The sequence below is a fragment of the Enhydra lutris genome, unplaced genomic scaffold, assembly GCF_002288905.1.
Source record: "Enhydra lutris kenyoni isolate GAN:26980312 unplaced genomic scaffold, ASM228890v2 scaffoldscaffold13, whole genome shotgun sequence".
NCBI lineage: Eukaryota > Metazoa > Chordata > Mammalia > Carnivora > Mustelidae > Enhydra > Enhydra lutris.
In genome coordinates this window covers 7,363,216-7,377,836 of record NW_019154097.1, presented here as the reverse complement: position 1 = coordinate 7,377,836, position 14,621 = coordinate 7,363,216, and the positions used below count along the sequence as shown (strand labels likewise).

The following is a 14,621-nucleotide window of genomic DNA, read 5'->3' as shown; positions in this document are numbered from 1 at the left end:
ATAAGCACTCTGAACTCCAGGTCCCCTGCTTTGAATATGCCTCTTCTCCCCCCTACCCCCACCCAGAATTCCCTTCCCTCACCATCCTTCAGCCTCACAGAGCCCAGCCCAGGCCCACAGCACCCACAGCCCAGCCTGCCCCTGATACTTCTGGCCTCTAGACTGTGGGGTCCTGGCAGACAGGGGCCCTGCCTCACCCAGTCCCTGCTCCCCAGGGCAGACCCAGAGCCTACCTGAGACCGGAAGTGTTTTTTGAATAAATGAGTAAGATGAGGATGAGTGACAGCCTTTTCTCTTCGGTAACAATGCTTTTGTCTGTGACCGAGCCAGTCACAAGTCTGTCCTCAACACTCAGTGGTTCTAAGAAGCAGGAGCCTTCCCTGGCCTCCATCTGTTATCTTCCATGTCACCCTCGGGGTTATTATTTTCCATGTGGAACGAGGCCTGAGGCAGAGCAAGGCTCAGCTGGAATCAGGCCTGAGAGGCACTGGTGGGCTCCGCGGGGTGGTTGGGAGGCAGCTGGAGTCAGGCTCAGGAGACCAGACTTCTGCTGAGGAGGAAGGAAACTGAGACTCCGTGCAGGGGGGAGGAGTCCGCCCAAGGTCACAGGCAAGCGAGTGGCAGAGACAAGCTCTGAGCCCAGAGCTTGTGTGCCTGCCGCCTCCAACACAGGACCTGCTGTGGCAGAGTGGATGGGAGGTTGTAGGGGGAGGACCCTGGGCGTCTCTCTTCAGCCATACCTTGTCCTTTCAGCTCATCACTCTGAGAACAAACCCAGACGCGGCAACACAGAACAGGCGATTCCAGTTCACTCAGAATCAGAAGAAGGAAGATTCTAAAACATCCACCTCAGTCACCAGCGTGAACCAAGCAAGCACATCCCGCCTGGAGGGCCTGCAGTCTGAAAACCATCGCCTACGAATGAAGATCACAGAGGTAGCTCCCTGAGCACCATCGGCCAGGGCCCCAGCCTCCCAGCCGCATCTTTCTGCCCCAGGGCTGCTGCTCCTGACCTCACTACCCCCTACCCAGGACTCCCCCCATATCAGGCCGTGCGGTCCCATGGGCTGGGGTTACAGCGGAGAGAACCAGTGGGGACATAAACTAGGCAGAGGCAGTTTTGTCGGAAGCCACTCGCTTGGCCCAGACTCATGGAGTCCAGCTGTGCCCCGATTCCAGACATCCTCAGGAAGAAAGGAGTTCTTAGAAAGTTGTGAGCTCCCAGATTATAGGAGCTTCCTAAGTGTGCAGAAGCCCCCACCCTTGATTTTTCACTCTTCCAACCCAACAACCACCCTCATCCGTATGACTTACAGCAAGACATAAGGGAGGGAAGAGAAACTTCTCAGGCAGGAGAGCTTGCTGAGGTGAACCACATGGTCCTCTTGAGGGTCCTTAACTGGTTCTTCAGTATTCCAGAGAGGCCATAACTAGATTCCTTTATGCCTAAGCCAGACCTCTGATTCTGGACTTTCTGTTACCTGGGAGAGGAGAACAAATTACCTTCCCCTTCTTCACCTCTGTCTTTGTGTCCAGGGGTGTGACTGGCCTCTGGTGTGCAGGCTACATGTTTCCCAGAGAAACCCTCATTCGACGAGGGGAATGGGGAAGAAACGAAGGAGAGCGTGTTAGGATAACTCGCTAAGTTGCTGTAACAAACATGCCCCAAAATGAAGTGGCCCAAAGAAAATATTTCTCTCTCACCTAATGGCCCTGAGGAGATGGGTCCAAGTTGGCCGACAGCTCTGCCTCCATGGCCATAACTGGGTGAGGCTTATTCCCTCCTACTGTCTGCCACTCCCCAAGGTGCCTTCCTCACGGGGACAGTTAAAGCTGGGGGGAAGGCACGTCCTGTTCTCAGTCGCAGGAGGGGAAGAGGAAGCCCACACAGGGATGAGCAAGTGATACAAAAATTGTGTGCCTTTTGGGTCTACTCCAGTTACCTTGGCAAGAACTTGCATGATCACACTTCTGTGTGAGACACGGGGTTGCCAGAGTCGATGCAGGATGTCCCAGTGATGTTTGAATTTCAGGCAATCAAGCATACTTTTAGTGTAAGGATGGCCCAGGCAGTATTTGGGATATACTGGCACTAAGAAAAAAGACGCATCATTATCTGAAATTCAGATGGGACTGGTAATTCCATATGTTTATTTGCTAGACCCAGTAGCCTTTTGGGGAACTCACATTAGTCTGTCACAAAGATCTACAGCATAGTTGTCCATGCATCTAAGCCTGACGGCTCTAGGATGGGATAGCCCTCCCTCCCACTGGTCACCAGAGAAAAGGAGGAAAGGTTTCTGTCCCTCAGAGCCCACTGCTCATTCGGTTTTAATGTCAGACCTCTCTCTGAGTAGAACGACCATGACTTGATGTTTGACTTTAACTTGCACACTCCAGCAATAAAGAGCTCCTCGCTTCAGGAAACCTGAAAACGAAGCCATTGTCAAAATCCCTAAAGTGCTGGGTGGTTTTTCCTGGAATGGAATCACAATCTGACCTCCTTTGCTCCTAGCCCCACTGTTTGAGGCACACAGAAAACGGTATCTCTCTCCTACTCCACGTGAAGACGTATTAATGGCTGAGGTCTTGACATCAGAACAACACTTTACAGTTTATAACTTCCTTACACTATAGTAGAACGTCCACTGCCTTTCCCAGTTACCGCCCCCTCCCCCCAACACACACATGTGTGCGTGCACACGCAAGCACGTGTACACACCCACACACACACACCAGGCTTCTCAAGGGCTAGACTGCCCCAGATCTTGCACCTGAGTTTTCTATAACATGAAGGCAGCTGCAGTCCATCTTCTAAAGGAGCCCCTACTGTCCTAGCCTTCAGCGTCTCTGTGAGGCTTACACCTGACCAGCCCAAGGGTCCTCCCCTGTAAGGGCCCCGCGGGGCATCAGGAATGATAATTATGGCACTTTTATTCCTGTAGCAGGTTAGCTTCATGATGTGTCAGGGACGGGGCTAACCTTTGAGTGCATTGCCTCATTGAATCTCTGCAGTAACCAGAGGCTTGTGCTGTGATTACTGCATTCTGCGGATGGAGTTGAGACTCAGTCTCGAGAGCCAGTCCACAGACAGTAAGGGGCAGCCCTGGGTTTGCCCCGAGACCTGTCCAACCTCAGAGCCCGCGCTCTGACCCTCCCCCGCCCTGCCGCCCTGGGCGGGCCCAGCCGCTTCCTCGAGACTCCAGCCTGCTCTGAACGCATCATTGCGAAGCCCAGGCACCACCACCCCCCAGCCCTTCCTGCAGCAACAGCCAGCAGGGGCCCTCTGCAGCTCGTCCCCAGCGCCGGGGCCTCTCTGGCTCTGGGTGCCCTCCCAAGGCCCACCTGAGGCCCAGTCCCATGACCCTGGGTGCTGGGGAAGGGGCTGGGCCCGGGCCTCTGACTCAGCTGGATCCTTTGTCTTCCAGCTGGATAAAGACTTGGAAGAGGTCACTATGCAGCTGCAGGACACACCAGAGAAGACCACCTACATTAAACAGAACCACTACCAAGAGCTCAACGACATCCTCAATCTTGGAAACTTCACTGAGAGCACAGGTAGGAGGAGGCGGGGTCCCTGGAACGTGGGGACCTGGGTATCAGACACCAGCTGGCCATCTTTCACTTTACCGATGAAGAAACTGAGGCTTGGGGGAGGGGGGGATGACCTGAAGCCACGCAGGCAGAGCTGGAGCATCTGCCTAGACCCGAGGCTTCTGTCCCTCGGTCTCTTGGGTTCTGGTGGCACACGTACATGTCATGGCCAGCAACCTGGGTTTTGCCTACATTTCGGCCAAATTTTCAGAGATCTCCAGTGTCGTTAAGAGTGCATAGAGGGGCACCTGGTGGCTCAGTAGGTTAAGCCTCTGCCTTCAGCTCCGGTCATGATCTCGGAGTCCTGGGATCAAGCCCCGCATCGGGCTCTCTGCTCGGCGGGGAGCCTGCTTCCCTTCCTCTCTCTCTGCCTGCCTCTCTGCCTATCTGTGGTTTCTGTCTGTCAAATAAATAAATAAAAACTTAAAAAAAAATAAATATTCATCGTTTAGGGCAGTTTCATTCATTATTATACAGCCAAACAAGGTTCGTAATACAGCTGTTAGGAAATGGGGCGGATCTATTCATGCAGATATGGAGAGCCCTCCCAGTGAAAATAGCGAGATGAACGCGAGCATGATACACATAAATGCACACACATCTGCACGTCTGTGTGTGCATGTGCTAAGTGCATTTTTTAAAAGGTCTGGAAGAACAAACACCAAATTGTTAACAGTATCCACCTGTGTGAAAAGGCACAGTAAGTACAAAGTAAGAAAGGATTCATTTAGTATACTTCTCTGTTGCTGGCATTTTGTCAGTATTTATTCATTAATTTGCTATAAAATTATTTTTAAATCAATGAAAAATCTTTAGTTTCTTTTTTTGTTGTTGTTTATAGTTTCTTTTATTCTCATTACCTAAATCCTAAGTATTCTTATTATAAAAGCAAATTATTAGGGGCGCCTGAGTGGCTCAGTGGGTTAAGCCTCTGCCTTCAGCTCAGGTCATGATCTCAGGGTCCTGGGATCTAACCCCGCATTGTGCTCTCTGCCTGGGGGAGAACCTGCTTCCCTCTCTCTCTGCCTGCCTCTCTGCCTACTTGTGATCTCTCTCTCTATCAAATAAATAAAATTTAAAATCTTTTAAAAAAATGTTTTTAAAAATTATGAAATTCTTAGGGTTAGAGTTAGGGTGGGATGATTGCAAAAAAAGTTTGAATTGAGATAAGTTACAAGTCAATTGAAAGAATAAAAATTATTCACAGTAACTTTAGTATCTGGTAAAGGTGGGCATTTCAAATTAGTGGAGGGAAATGAATCATTCAATACATTTAATGGGGATAGGTGGATAGTTATCTGGAAAAGAATAAACTTAAATCCCTACATCACACCTCACACAAAAATAAAGTCCAGATGTATAAAGGATTTAAATGTAAAAAGTGAAACCATGAACGAACTAAAAACAAAACAAAACAAAACAAAAAAACAGAAAAAAACCCACAGGAGAATTTTTTTTTATAATCTCAGAGACGGGAAAGCCTCTCTCAATTTGATGCAAAACACAGAAACCACAAAAGAAAAGGTTGATAAATTTAATTGTAAAAAAGAATTTTTTAACAACACAAAAGCCATCATAAGTCATCAAAAAATCAAACCAAGCCAAAAAGTATTATAATTCAGGTAATAAAGTGCTTATTTTCTTACATATAAGGAGAAATTTATATAATGTATATGAAATATGTATAATTATATGTAAATTAATTTACAAAAAAAGAGCAACACAGAAGAAAACTGGGCAAAAGAGAGTTCTCACAGAAGGAAGTGCAAGAGATTCATATGCTTATGAAAAGACGCTGAAGCTCACTCCTTATTAAGAGAATGTAGATGAGGGCACCTGAGTGGCTCAGTGGGTTAAGGTAAGCAGCTGCCTTTAGCGCAGGTGATGATCTCAGGGTCCCTGGAATGGAGTCTCCCTCTGACCAGCCTTCCCCTCTGACCCTCCCTCTCCCTTTGACCCTCCCCCGCCCCACTGCTCCTGCTCCCTCTCACTCTCCCAAATAAATAAATAAAATCTTTTTAAAAATGCAGATGAAATCTTGAGTGAGATACCATTTTCACCAATGAGACTGGCAAAGACAAGAAACCAAAAAGTTACAGAGAGTTTGAGGACACAGTTGGGAAACATTGCCGGTTGAAATAGAAATTGCTCTGACCCAACAGTTCCAGTTTTGGGATTTATCATAAGGATATGCAGTCAGCTCTCATTATTCATGATGATTGTCTCTGATAAAGTTGCTGTGAACCATGAATTAATGAGTGACTACTAAACCACTGCTCCTGAGGGGGAATACAGGGTTTGGTTCCTGCAAGGCTCTCTCGGGTTGACATTTTGATCAACCCATGACATAACTTTGTTGTATGTGTGTTTCTGCTTGAAGACGTCTTATTTAATATACAGTGTTGATTCATTAACATTGACCTCATGGTCAACAGTGCTATAAAGTGTGCCTGCACGAAGCCCATCTAAGCCATGTATTTTCTCCGTCAGGCACGTCACAGCCGTCTTGCACTTGGGCGTGCTTTATAGGGTTGTTGACCGTGAAGTCAATGTAAATTTTTCAACATTGTGTGTGTCAGCAAATGACCGTGAAAGCCTTACCGGTATTGATTGGGGTTACAAATAAATGTTAGCGAGTGGGCGAATTCACAAATACAGAATCAGTGAATAAAGAGGATCCACTGTACTCACATGGGGGCAAGATGACAGTCACAAAGTCACACACTACAGAAAGACAACTAAACCCCGGTGCTTCTCCAGATCCCTGGGCGAGGGGGTTATATTTAGTATTTCTTCAAATCTCTCTAGATAGTTCTGAAGCACAGAGAGTTGCAAAAGCATGCACATCACCACATTTTGTGGCTACACGGTGTTTCTTTGAAAGGAGGCCCCACACACACATGAGTATGTAACTAATCCATTGTTACTGGAAATACTCAGATTAGTCCCAACCCTTTTTTATATTACGAGTAACGCTGACTTGAACATCTTATGCATAATCTCATTATTTCCTTGGGATACATCCCAGAAGTAAAAATTCTGGGTAGAACAATTTTTTTTAGTGTTCAATGCTTATTGACAAGTGATCCCCACACCCAAACATTATGCCAATTTGTACTCCCACCAGCAGTTTACTGCCTATTATTATTCTTTTCCATCCTTGGCAGTCTTATGGATATATATTTTTTACCTTGGAGAGTTATTTCCTCTGTCATCACATCCCTGTGCACCAGTGAAAAAGGCCTTTATATTAGAACTTTTCATTTCCAAGTTATGTTGCTTACATTGGTTAACTAGATTTTTTCTTGGAGAAAGGAAGTCCCCAGGATGCCATTTCCATCCCTGGTTAGAAGCTTCTAGATTCACTGCCTTAGTCCCGAGAGAGACTGCAGAAACCACAGCTCTAAAGGGATAATAGGCTCTTTTGCATTCTCTCTCCTTGGGCAGCATCCTAGAAAGACTGCATTTTTTTTTTTTAAATGAAGTTAACAGAATGTGTTGTGATCTTGTTGTTTTGCATTCAGATGGGGGAAAGGCCATTTTAAAAAATCACCTTGATCAAAATCCCCAGCTACAGTGGAACACAACAGAGCCCTCTCGAACATGCAAAGATCCTATAGAAGATATCAACTCCCCAGAACAGTAAGTACTTTCTCCTTGAGAATTATTGCAGAAGAGCGTGTTAGTCCCGCACAGCAATTTCAGTCTGCCCGGCGTTTTCACGTGCCTTATTTTATTTAAACTCCACAACAACCCCATGACACAGGTCAAATTACAAGCCTCATTTTACAAATGAGAAAACGAAAATTCAGAAAGGGGAGGGGACTTGTCAACGCCCACCCAGTTCCGAAGTGCAGGAGATGGGATTTGAACCCAGGTCTGCTGACCGTCAAGCCCACCGAAGCACAGTGCCCTCATTATATATAAAATTTAACCTTGCTAAATGCACTCACTGCACAACTCTTCACCGACACCTACTGTGTATCAGACATAGAAGTGAAAAAAACGGACAAAAATCCCTTCGTGCGCAGAGCTTATATTCTACCCAGTGGCACAAGAACTTCTTTTAAAAAGCAGCATCTAGTGTATTACATCATAGGTGCTTTGGAGAAAAATAAAGCAGGGGAATCAGTCAGGGATTGTAACCTTGAATAGAGTGATCAGAGGAGATTCAGTGAGAAGGTGGCCTCTAAGCGAAGACCCGGACATCTCTGTTAGCTTTGTTCCCACTGGCAATTTTGAGTTCTTCCTTTGCTCATAGCGGCTTGGAAGCAGAGATTAGAAATGTCGACCCTGGCGCTGCCGACCCCCCAGGGCTCAGTCGGTTAAGCGTCCAACTCTTGATTTCAGCTCAGGTTGTGATCTCGGGGTCGTGAGATCGAGCCCTGCTTTGGGATTCTCTCTCTCCCTCTGCCTCCGCCCCTACCACCCCCTGCCCCCACCCCCCGGGCTCACTTTCTCAAATAAATAAATAAATAAAATCTTAAGAAAGAAAGGAAGGAAGAAAGAAGTGTCAACACTGAAACTTGCTCCCCGGGAAGTGACAAGCAGCAGAGACAGCCAAATCACCAACTATAGTGTATTTTGAGGCCATTTGGGGTTAGAGCCAATAGCCTTCTCAACCCAGTTAGCTCCAAGGCTTCATTGACTTACACTCCAGAATGATCATTATGGTTCTATGGTAGTCGTCAGAGGTTTACTTATTAGTAGCCTCCATGAGAGTGTAAGCACCTTGAGGATAAGGTGTGCGTCCCTCCCGTGTCCTTTGGACTGAACGCAGGCTCCCGCACTGAGTAGGTGTTTGGCAAGTGCTGTTGAATGAATGACTGTGTAAATGGGACCCCAGCAGACAGCAAAGTGCCATGGCTCTGAGAGCCTCAGACGGATGGCCGCCTTGCCCAGGCCTTAGTCCTTCCAGGTCAGAGTTTATTCCTCAGTAACCCTCTCCCTGGACTCTGCCAGCACCCTCTGGCGTTCAGAGGTCAATCATAGCTCAGAGTACACAGACAGGTTCAAGTTGAATTTCAAAAGGAGATCTCCAACACACTAACCTCGTGAGCACTTGTGACATGTCCTTGGTAGAAACTCTCCAGTGCACAGGGAATGAGGGGGGGCACTGCATCTGTCCCCCTCTATCTCAGGATCCCATCGGTGCCATGAATACACACCAGGGCACACCTGTTGAGATGAGGTGGCCCCCCGTGAGTTGATCTGCCTCCCTCACAGAGCTCTGTGCTCCGTCACCAAGCTCCTTTCCAAGAAGGAGCAGGAGACCCACCTTCCCCACTTCTGGCTTCATTGTCATGTGCACGTTACATAAACTCTGTACCCTTCCCTAATCATTATAGTGGAGAATAGCAGCACTTCTTTTACTTACTGGGTTTTTGTGAAGATCTGGGGGTGGGGGGAGGTCCCCACCTGAGCGGTCAGGCACTGAGGACACAGGGAGGCCTTAAGGATACTGAGAATGCAGCTTCCCAGGTATGAGAGAGAACCACACAAGATGCACCTGGGAAGAGCCCAGACCCCCCACTCTCTCTCGCTCTTTCTCTCTCCCTCTCTCCCTCTCTCTCTCTCTCTCTCTCTCACACACACACACACACACACGCTGCCATGAGTCACACACCACCCCTGCCTCTGCCCCGCCTTGGGGCTTTGCTGGCTGTGCTTCTGGGAATTTACCCAGAACTCTGGGAGCTCAGAGAAGGAAGGAGCCCACTCTCTGAGGAGTTTGAAGTGGATAGTGAAGGGGAAAGAGTTCATCAGATCAGGAGGTAGAGAGAGTATTCCAGGCTGGGGGAAAATTGTGTGCAAAGGCAAGCATGAGTGGCCTTTAGCAGTGTTTTAGGGGAAACTAGCCGCCCAAGTATAGGGTTTGGGTGGTGAGTGGGTAGAAGTTTCACCTGGAGTATTAGAAAAAAGATCTCAGGCAGCCTCAAATAAAATACCGCCCCAGAGGTGGAAAGACGACACTAGTCACCAAAGAAGTTAAAAGACCAGGAAAAAACCTATTGAAGTCAGCCAAGCAAGAAGGGCGGAGGTCCTGGGCAAGGCAGGGGCAGAGGAGCCAATGAGGAGGCCGGAGCAGCGAGAAGCCCCGCAGTCCATTTGGAGGCTCGCGAGAGTAGAGTGAGAACCGTCTGGCAGCAAAGCCCCACGAGATAAGCAAAGTCCGTTCTTAGGGATGGCCACACGCTCAGGGAGACTGCGTCCCCTTTGCTGAGTCCGTCTCCCTGGTTCCTCTCAGGGTAGTCATTGGCAGGTGTAGGTCTGTATTTAATACCTGCTAGATGGGTGAATGGCTAGATGATGGGATGGACAGATCTTGGATTCGGGATAACTGGTCTCCACCATCAGCTTCTTAGCCAAAGACAGTCCAGGGAATATTCTGGTGAGCGACCGGATAGCCTTCACTAAAAGTCCTCTCTCCCTCTCCCCCCTCCCTTCCACCCTCCCTCTCTCTCTCCTTCTCTCTCTCTCTCTCTCTCTCCCTGCCACAGCATCCAGCGCCGGCTGTCCCTCCAGCTCCCCATTCTCCACCACGCCTACCTCCCATCCATCGGAGGCGTGGACGCCAGCTGTGTGAGCCCCTGCGTCAGCCCCACCGTCAGCCCCCGCCACAGACACGTGCCACCCTCCTTCCGAGTCATGGTCTCTGGCCTGTAAGGGTGGGAGGCCTGGGGCCGGGGCCTCCCCCATGACAGAACCACACGGAGCAGAGGCTACGGGAACACTGTCAGCTCTGGCTGCGGAGCCGCTGGGCGCCACGGCTGGCCTTGTGGGACTGCTCGATGGCACTCAGGTGGACAGGATGGGGGCACTTGGCACCTGACCTCGCGCCTTATTTGTGAAGTTTTTATTCTTTCACAAAGAAGAGGAACGGAAATGACTTCTTCCTTAATGTCTGCGAAGAAGGAGGAGCTGGGATATTTTGAAACTTTGCAAAAAAAAGAAAAAAAAATCCTAGACAAGGAGCGAATCACTAGAACTCCAGCTAGAAGTCACCGAGTGTCCCTGAGCAGCCCTGAGAAGAGGCGAGGGGCTTCTGGAGAAACCAGCTCTGCCTCTGCACACACATCCCTGGCTGTGGCCAGGCCAGCCCTTCTCCCCTCTGGGGTAGGAGGCAGGCAGGGCAGCCTGGCCCCCAGCCGCCAGGGCAGCCAACCCCAGCCTTCCTGGAACAGGGAGTCTGCCAGGCAGCCAGGCGGCCCGAGGGCTGGGGTACAGGAACAGGCTGACTCACATGCCTCCCGGTGGGACCTTACTCTCTAATCAATGCCACACATTAACACAATAACACCCATTCCGGGACCGTGGGGATTTAGGGCACGTCACTGCAGACCCGCTCTGCAGCATTCACCGACAGTCGGTCACGCACCCACCACGTTGGCCATGTCCTTGTGTTTGTATCAGGTGTTCCAGTAATCAGGGGGACCACCCGAGCTAATCATGGAATGTCTGTTTCCAGCAAACACTCTAAAGAAAGACTGTGCACTTTAACCTCTCATCAGGGCCCAAGGGCTGGCTGGGGTTGGTTTTTTCCCACTGACTTTGTTTCTGACCAAAGTGAATCGGGCATTCTGCTAGAAGACATCCCTGTAGTCGTAGGGAGAGAGTTGCTAGCCGAGGCCTCTCCTTGGCTTCCCGAAGGTGGCCTTCCATCCGGACAAGCCAGGGAGCTCGCCCTTGGGGTTCACGGAGGTGACCAGTCAACACACTGGTTCTCATTCATAAGATCACTCTTCCCTTTCAACCGAAGAGAGAGTACTGGCCTGGGAGTCAGACGGACCTGGGCTCCAGTCCTCACTCCATGGCTGACTCCCTTCTTGACCTTGGGAAAGTCCCTACTGTCTCTCTGAGCCTCCGTTTCCCCTCCCCAACAAATTGGGGTTGAGATAACCCCCGTCCTGCCTACCTCACAGGGTCTCTCTGAGGATCAAAACTTGATCTTGTCCAGAAAAGCTTCGTACCAAACAGTGAAGCAGCCGTGACCCGTGAGGAATCAGGATGACCGTGACCTTCGGCCCTCACGACCGCCAGGGGTTTGGCCCAAAGAAGCTCCCAGCACAGCCCTCTACCAGGATAACCTGGCGGAGAGAGGCTCCCGACAACTTTAGTGACATTCCTAGGCAGGTTCATTCTTTGCTAAAGAAAGGCCTGAAGGACAGCGTCCAGGACGTCTGCACAACCAAGCCGTCGCTCACTCCCTAAAGAAACTTAATGGCAGCTTCAACAGGCAGGCAATAATATCTTCCCAGACCACTGAAGTCAGGAATATACTGCTGTCACCACCAGACTTTGACAAAAGGGCCCACAGGAATCTTATCATCACCAACATTTCAAAAACACCCGATTTCACGTAGCATAGCTTTCCCCTCCCCTCCCCCGCAAAGAGAGGTTATGGAGGTACTGTAGCTTTTAGAGAAAAAAAAAATGTCAACACATCACAGGTCAAATTGAAGTCATCGTCTGTTTTAGGCACTACAAATCGGTGTTGTCACTCACTGTGTATTACCAGTATTGACTTGCTTTCTTGATTTCACCAAAACCAGATTTAATTTAAAGGACCACATTAATTTTTCCAAGGGAAGGAGACAATTCATTGTACATAATGTATACACACACACAAAAAAAAATATACCTGTAGAAATATTATTCCAGCATAGCAGGAAACAAAAAGAAACAAAAAGTATTGGACAGTCGGAGGTGAGTGTATGCGTCCGTAACCCGTTGTGACCCCTGACCGTGCACAGTCTTCTAGGTTCACCCACGAAGTACATTTTCTGTCTTAATGATACTGTAGGTTCACCCATTTTTTTTTATTTCCCTGCAAATAACAAGACCCACAGAAGTGACTCTAGCTATCTAACGGTTCTGTTCTTTTATATGCAGCAAACACACCGTACATTTCCGAAGAGGCTTCAGCCTGAAGGCATTTTCCAGTGACGTTAGTGCACAAACGCTTTAAATTAGACCGGGACTGCCAGAATCAAATGTAAATGAGGAATTTCTCGTACCCCTATTGCATGGTATCAATTTTTAATAAATTGTTGCAAATTTGTTTTTATGAATAAAAGGAAAAAAAAACTGTCCTCTTTAATGCCTACTCGTCCCAAAATGCAGGTCCAAGCAGGTGTATTCCTCTGCTCAGAAACTCGGGGGACAGTTCTGGGGTGCCTCCTCAGCGTCCTCCCTCCCTTTGGCGGACAGTAACAGAGAAGCCCCGCGACCATGTCAGCTGGGGTGACCTGAGCCGGGCCAGTATGGCTCTTCCCAGGCTTCCTCCTCGCAAGGAAATTTAGTCAGCCATGAGAGAGAAAAAGGAAGCTGATATGGAGAGAAATAGAATCAAGAGATGGATCCTGATGGTGTCTGAATCCTATTCCTGAAGGGTCCTTCCCCTGCTGTGAAGGGTTCTCCATTCTCCAAATAAATCACCCTTTTTGCCTAGTTAAGTTCAAGTCCAATTCCCACCTGTTGCAAACAAGAAGTCCCTAACTAACCCATACTGGGCCCTCAACCTGCAGCTCCACTCCAATCGCGCCATCCTTCAGGCTCCCATCCAAAACACTCTCCTAGATCCCTCTGCATGAAACTCTCTCTTCTTACTTTCTGTACTCAGGATGCTCTCTCCCTCTCACAGCTCTGGGTACATGCTCACGCTGCCCCCATCTCCCCACCCCAGACCAGGAGCTCCCTGAGGATGGGAGTCCGATCTGCCTCATCCATGTCCCACCAGCAGCAGGCTCTCCCACTGGCTCAGAACAGTCTTCCATGAGACTTTTGCAGAATTAACCATTTTGCTGGGGCATGTCTGTGTTGGTGGCTGGGTCTGAAAGATAGAGCCAAGGCAAGGTGTCCAAAGCAGGCCGGAGAAGCCCAAGGCCATGTGACAGCATGCAGGCCCCAGAAGAGGCAGGGACTGGACCCACAGACTTCACTGGAAGCCTGGTCTCATATAGGAGCATTCTAGTGCCGGATCCTCAATGATGAGCCTACCAAGGATCAGACCTCTTGAACCCTGGCTGGGAGACAACTCTGCTCCATGACATCTAGGTAATCTAAGTACCAGGCAACATTTTCTCCCACAGAGCCATAAACCTCAAAGATCCTGAATACAAAAGTAGAGATCTCAGAAGGCAATACCGGTAACTCCATGGTCACCTGGATCTCAAAATCAAGTGCATACTCAGAGCTCTGGAGGCTGGTGAGACTGGAGGGGCTCCTGGCCTGAAGGCTCCAGTGGCGGTGAAGAGCTATTAGTTTGGCACTCTTTGCCCCTGATATCTTGGCCGCTGTCTCGATTCTGGTTTCTCCCATCTATAACTGGAGAGATCCGGCACTCGTGGTGAGTTTGGGCTCCGTGTCAAAAGGAAATACCTTTGATTTCCCTCTGTCTGAATTCCAATGCAAAAACCTCAGAGCAGTGTTTCTGAAACTGAAAACTGTTCGGGCCCCTTTTAAGACACAGTGTCAACTTGAGTTGTTCTTATAAAGTTATCTAAATTTGTTCAAAACTAAATATAAGCTCATGCTGACATCTTTCATATAAAAGCAAAACAAATTTATAAATTCAATGCAAATAAGTAAAATGACAAAACCAATAAAAATCATATTAGCAACATGGATTTAATGGGATAGACGAGGTTTTGCAGAAAAATAAATTGCGGCTCACAGCGGGAACACAGCGCCAACTGCTCTCAGGCACGCTCCTTTGAGCTCAGCCTGCCCGGTGCGATGACTCAATTATCACACTGCTTTTCTTTATTTAAACCACTGTGAAAACTTCATTTATCCAGCGCTCCGTGGTATCATTTGGCCTTCACTTGGCTCTCACACATCACCTCTCTGTTAAACCCACCTTTGTGTTTTTCTCATGAACCATTGACAATGATGGGGCCACCCAGGTAATACACAAAAATCAAATGGTGATTGAGGGCTAATGTTCACTGGGCACTAGGTGAAGTGCTTTGTGGGCATAATCTCATTTAGATCTGCAGGGACCCCAGAGTAGGAACGATGACTGC

The 14,621-nt window shown here is 48.7% G+C and overlaps 1 protein-coding gene across 2 annotated transcripts in view; it reads left to right on the top strand.

Annotated features, from left to right (window-relative positions):
• The window catches only part of LOC111145857 (gamma-aminobutyric acid type B receptor subunit 2), a 341,149-nt gene that overhangs the window by 324,851 nt on the left and 1,677 nt on the right, over positions 1-14,621 (top strand). The window contains exons 16-19 of one of the 2 annotated variants that reach the window (XR_002640501.1): positions 754-936; positions 3,429-3,558; positions 7,119-7,236; positions 10,095-12,589. Coding sequence is in view for 1 of the 2 variants with exons in the window: in XM_022501134.1 (XP_022356842.1) it covers positions 754-936; positions 3,429-3,558; positions 7,119-7,236; positions 10,095-10,260 (597 nt within the window). In the remaining variant the exon portion in view is untranslated. Of the gene's footprint in view, positions 1-753; positions 937-3,428; positions 3,559-7,118; positions 7,237-10,094; positions 12,676-14,621 lie in introns of those variants that run through there. The other variant, XM_022501134.1, reaches the window with a different exon arrangement.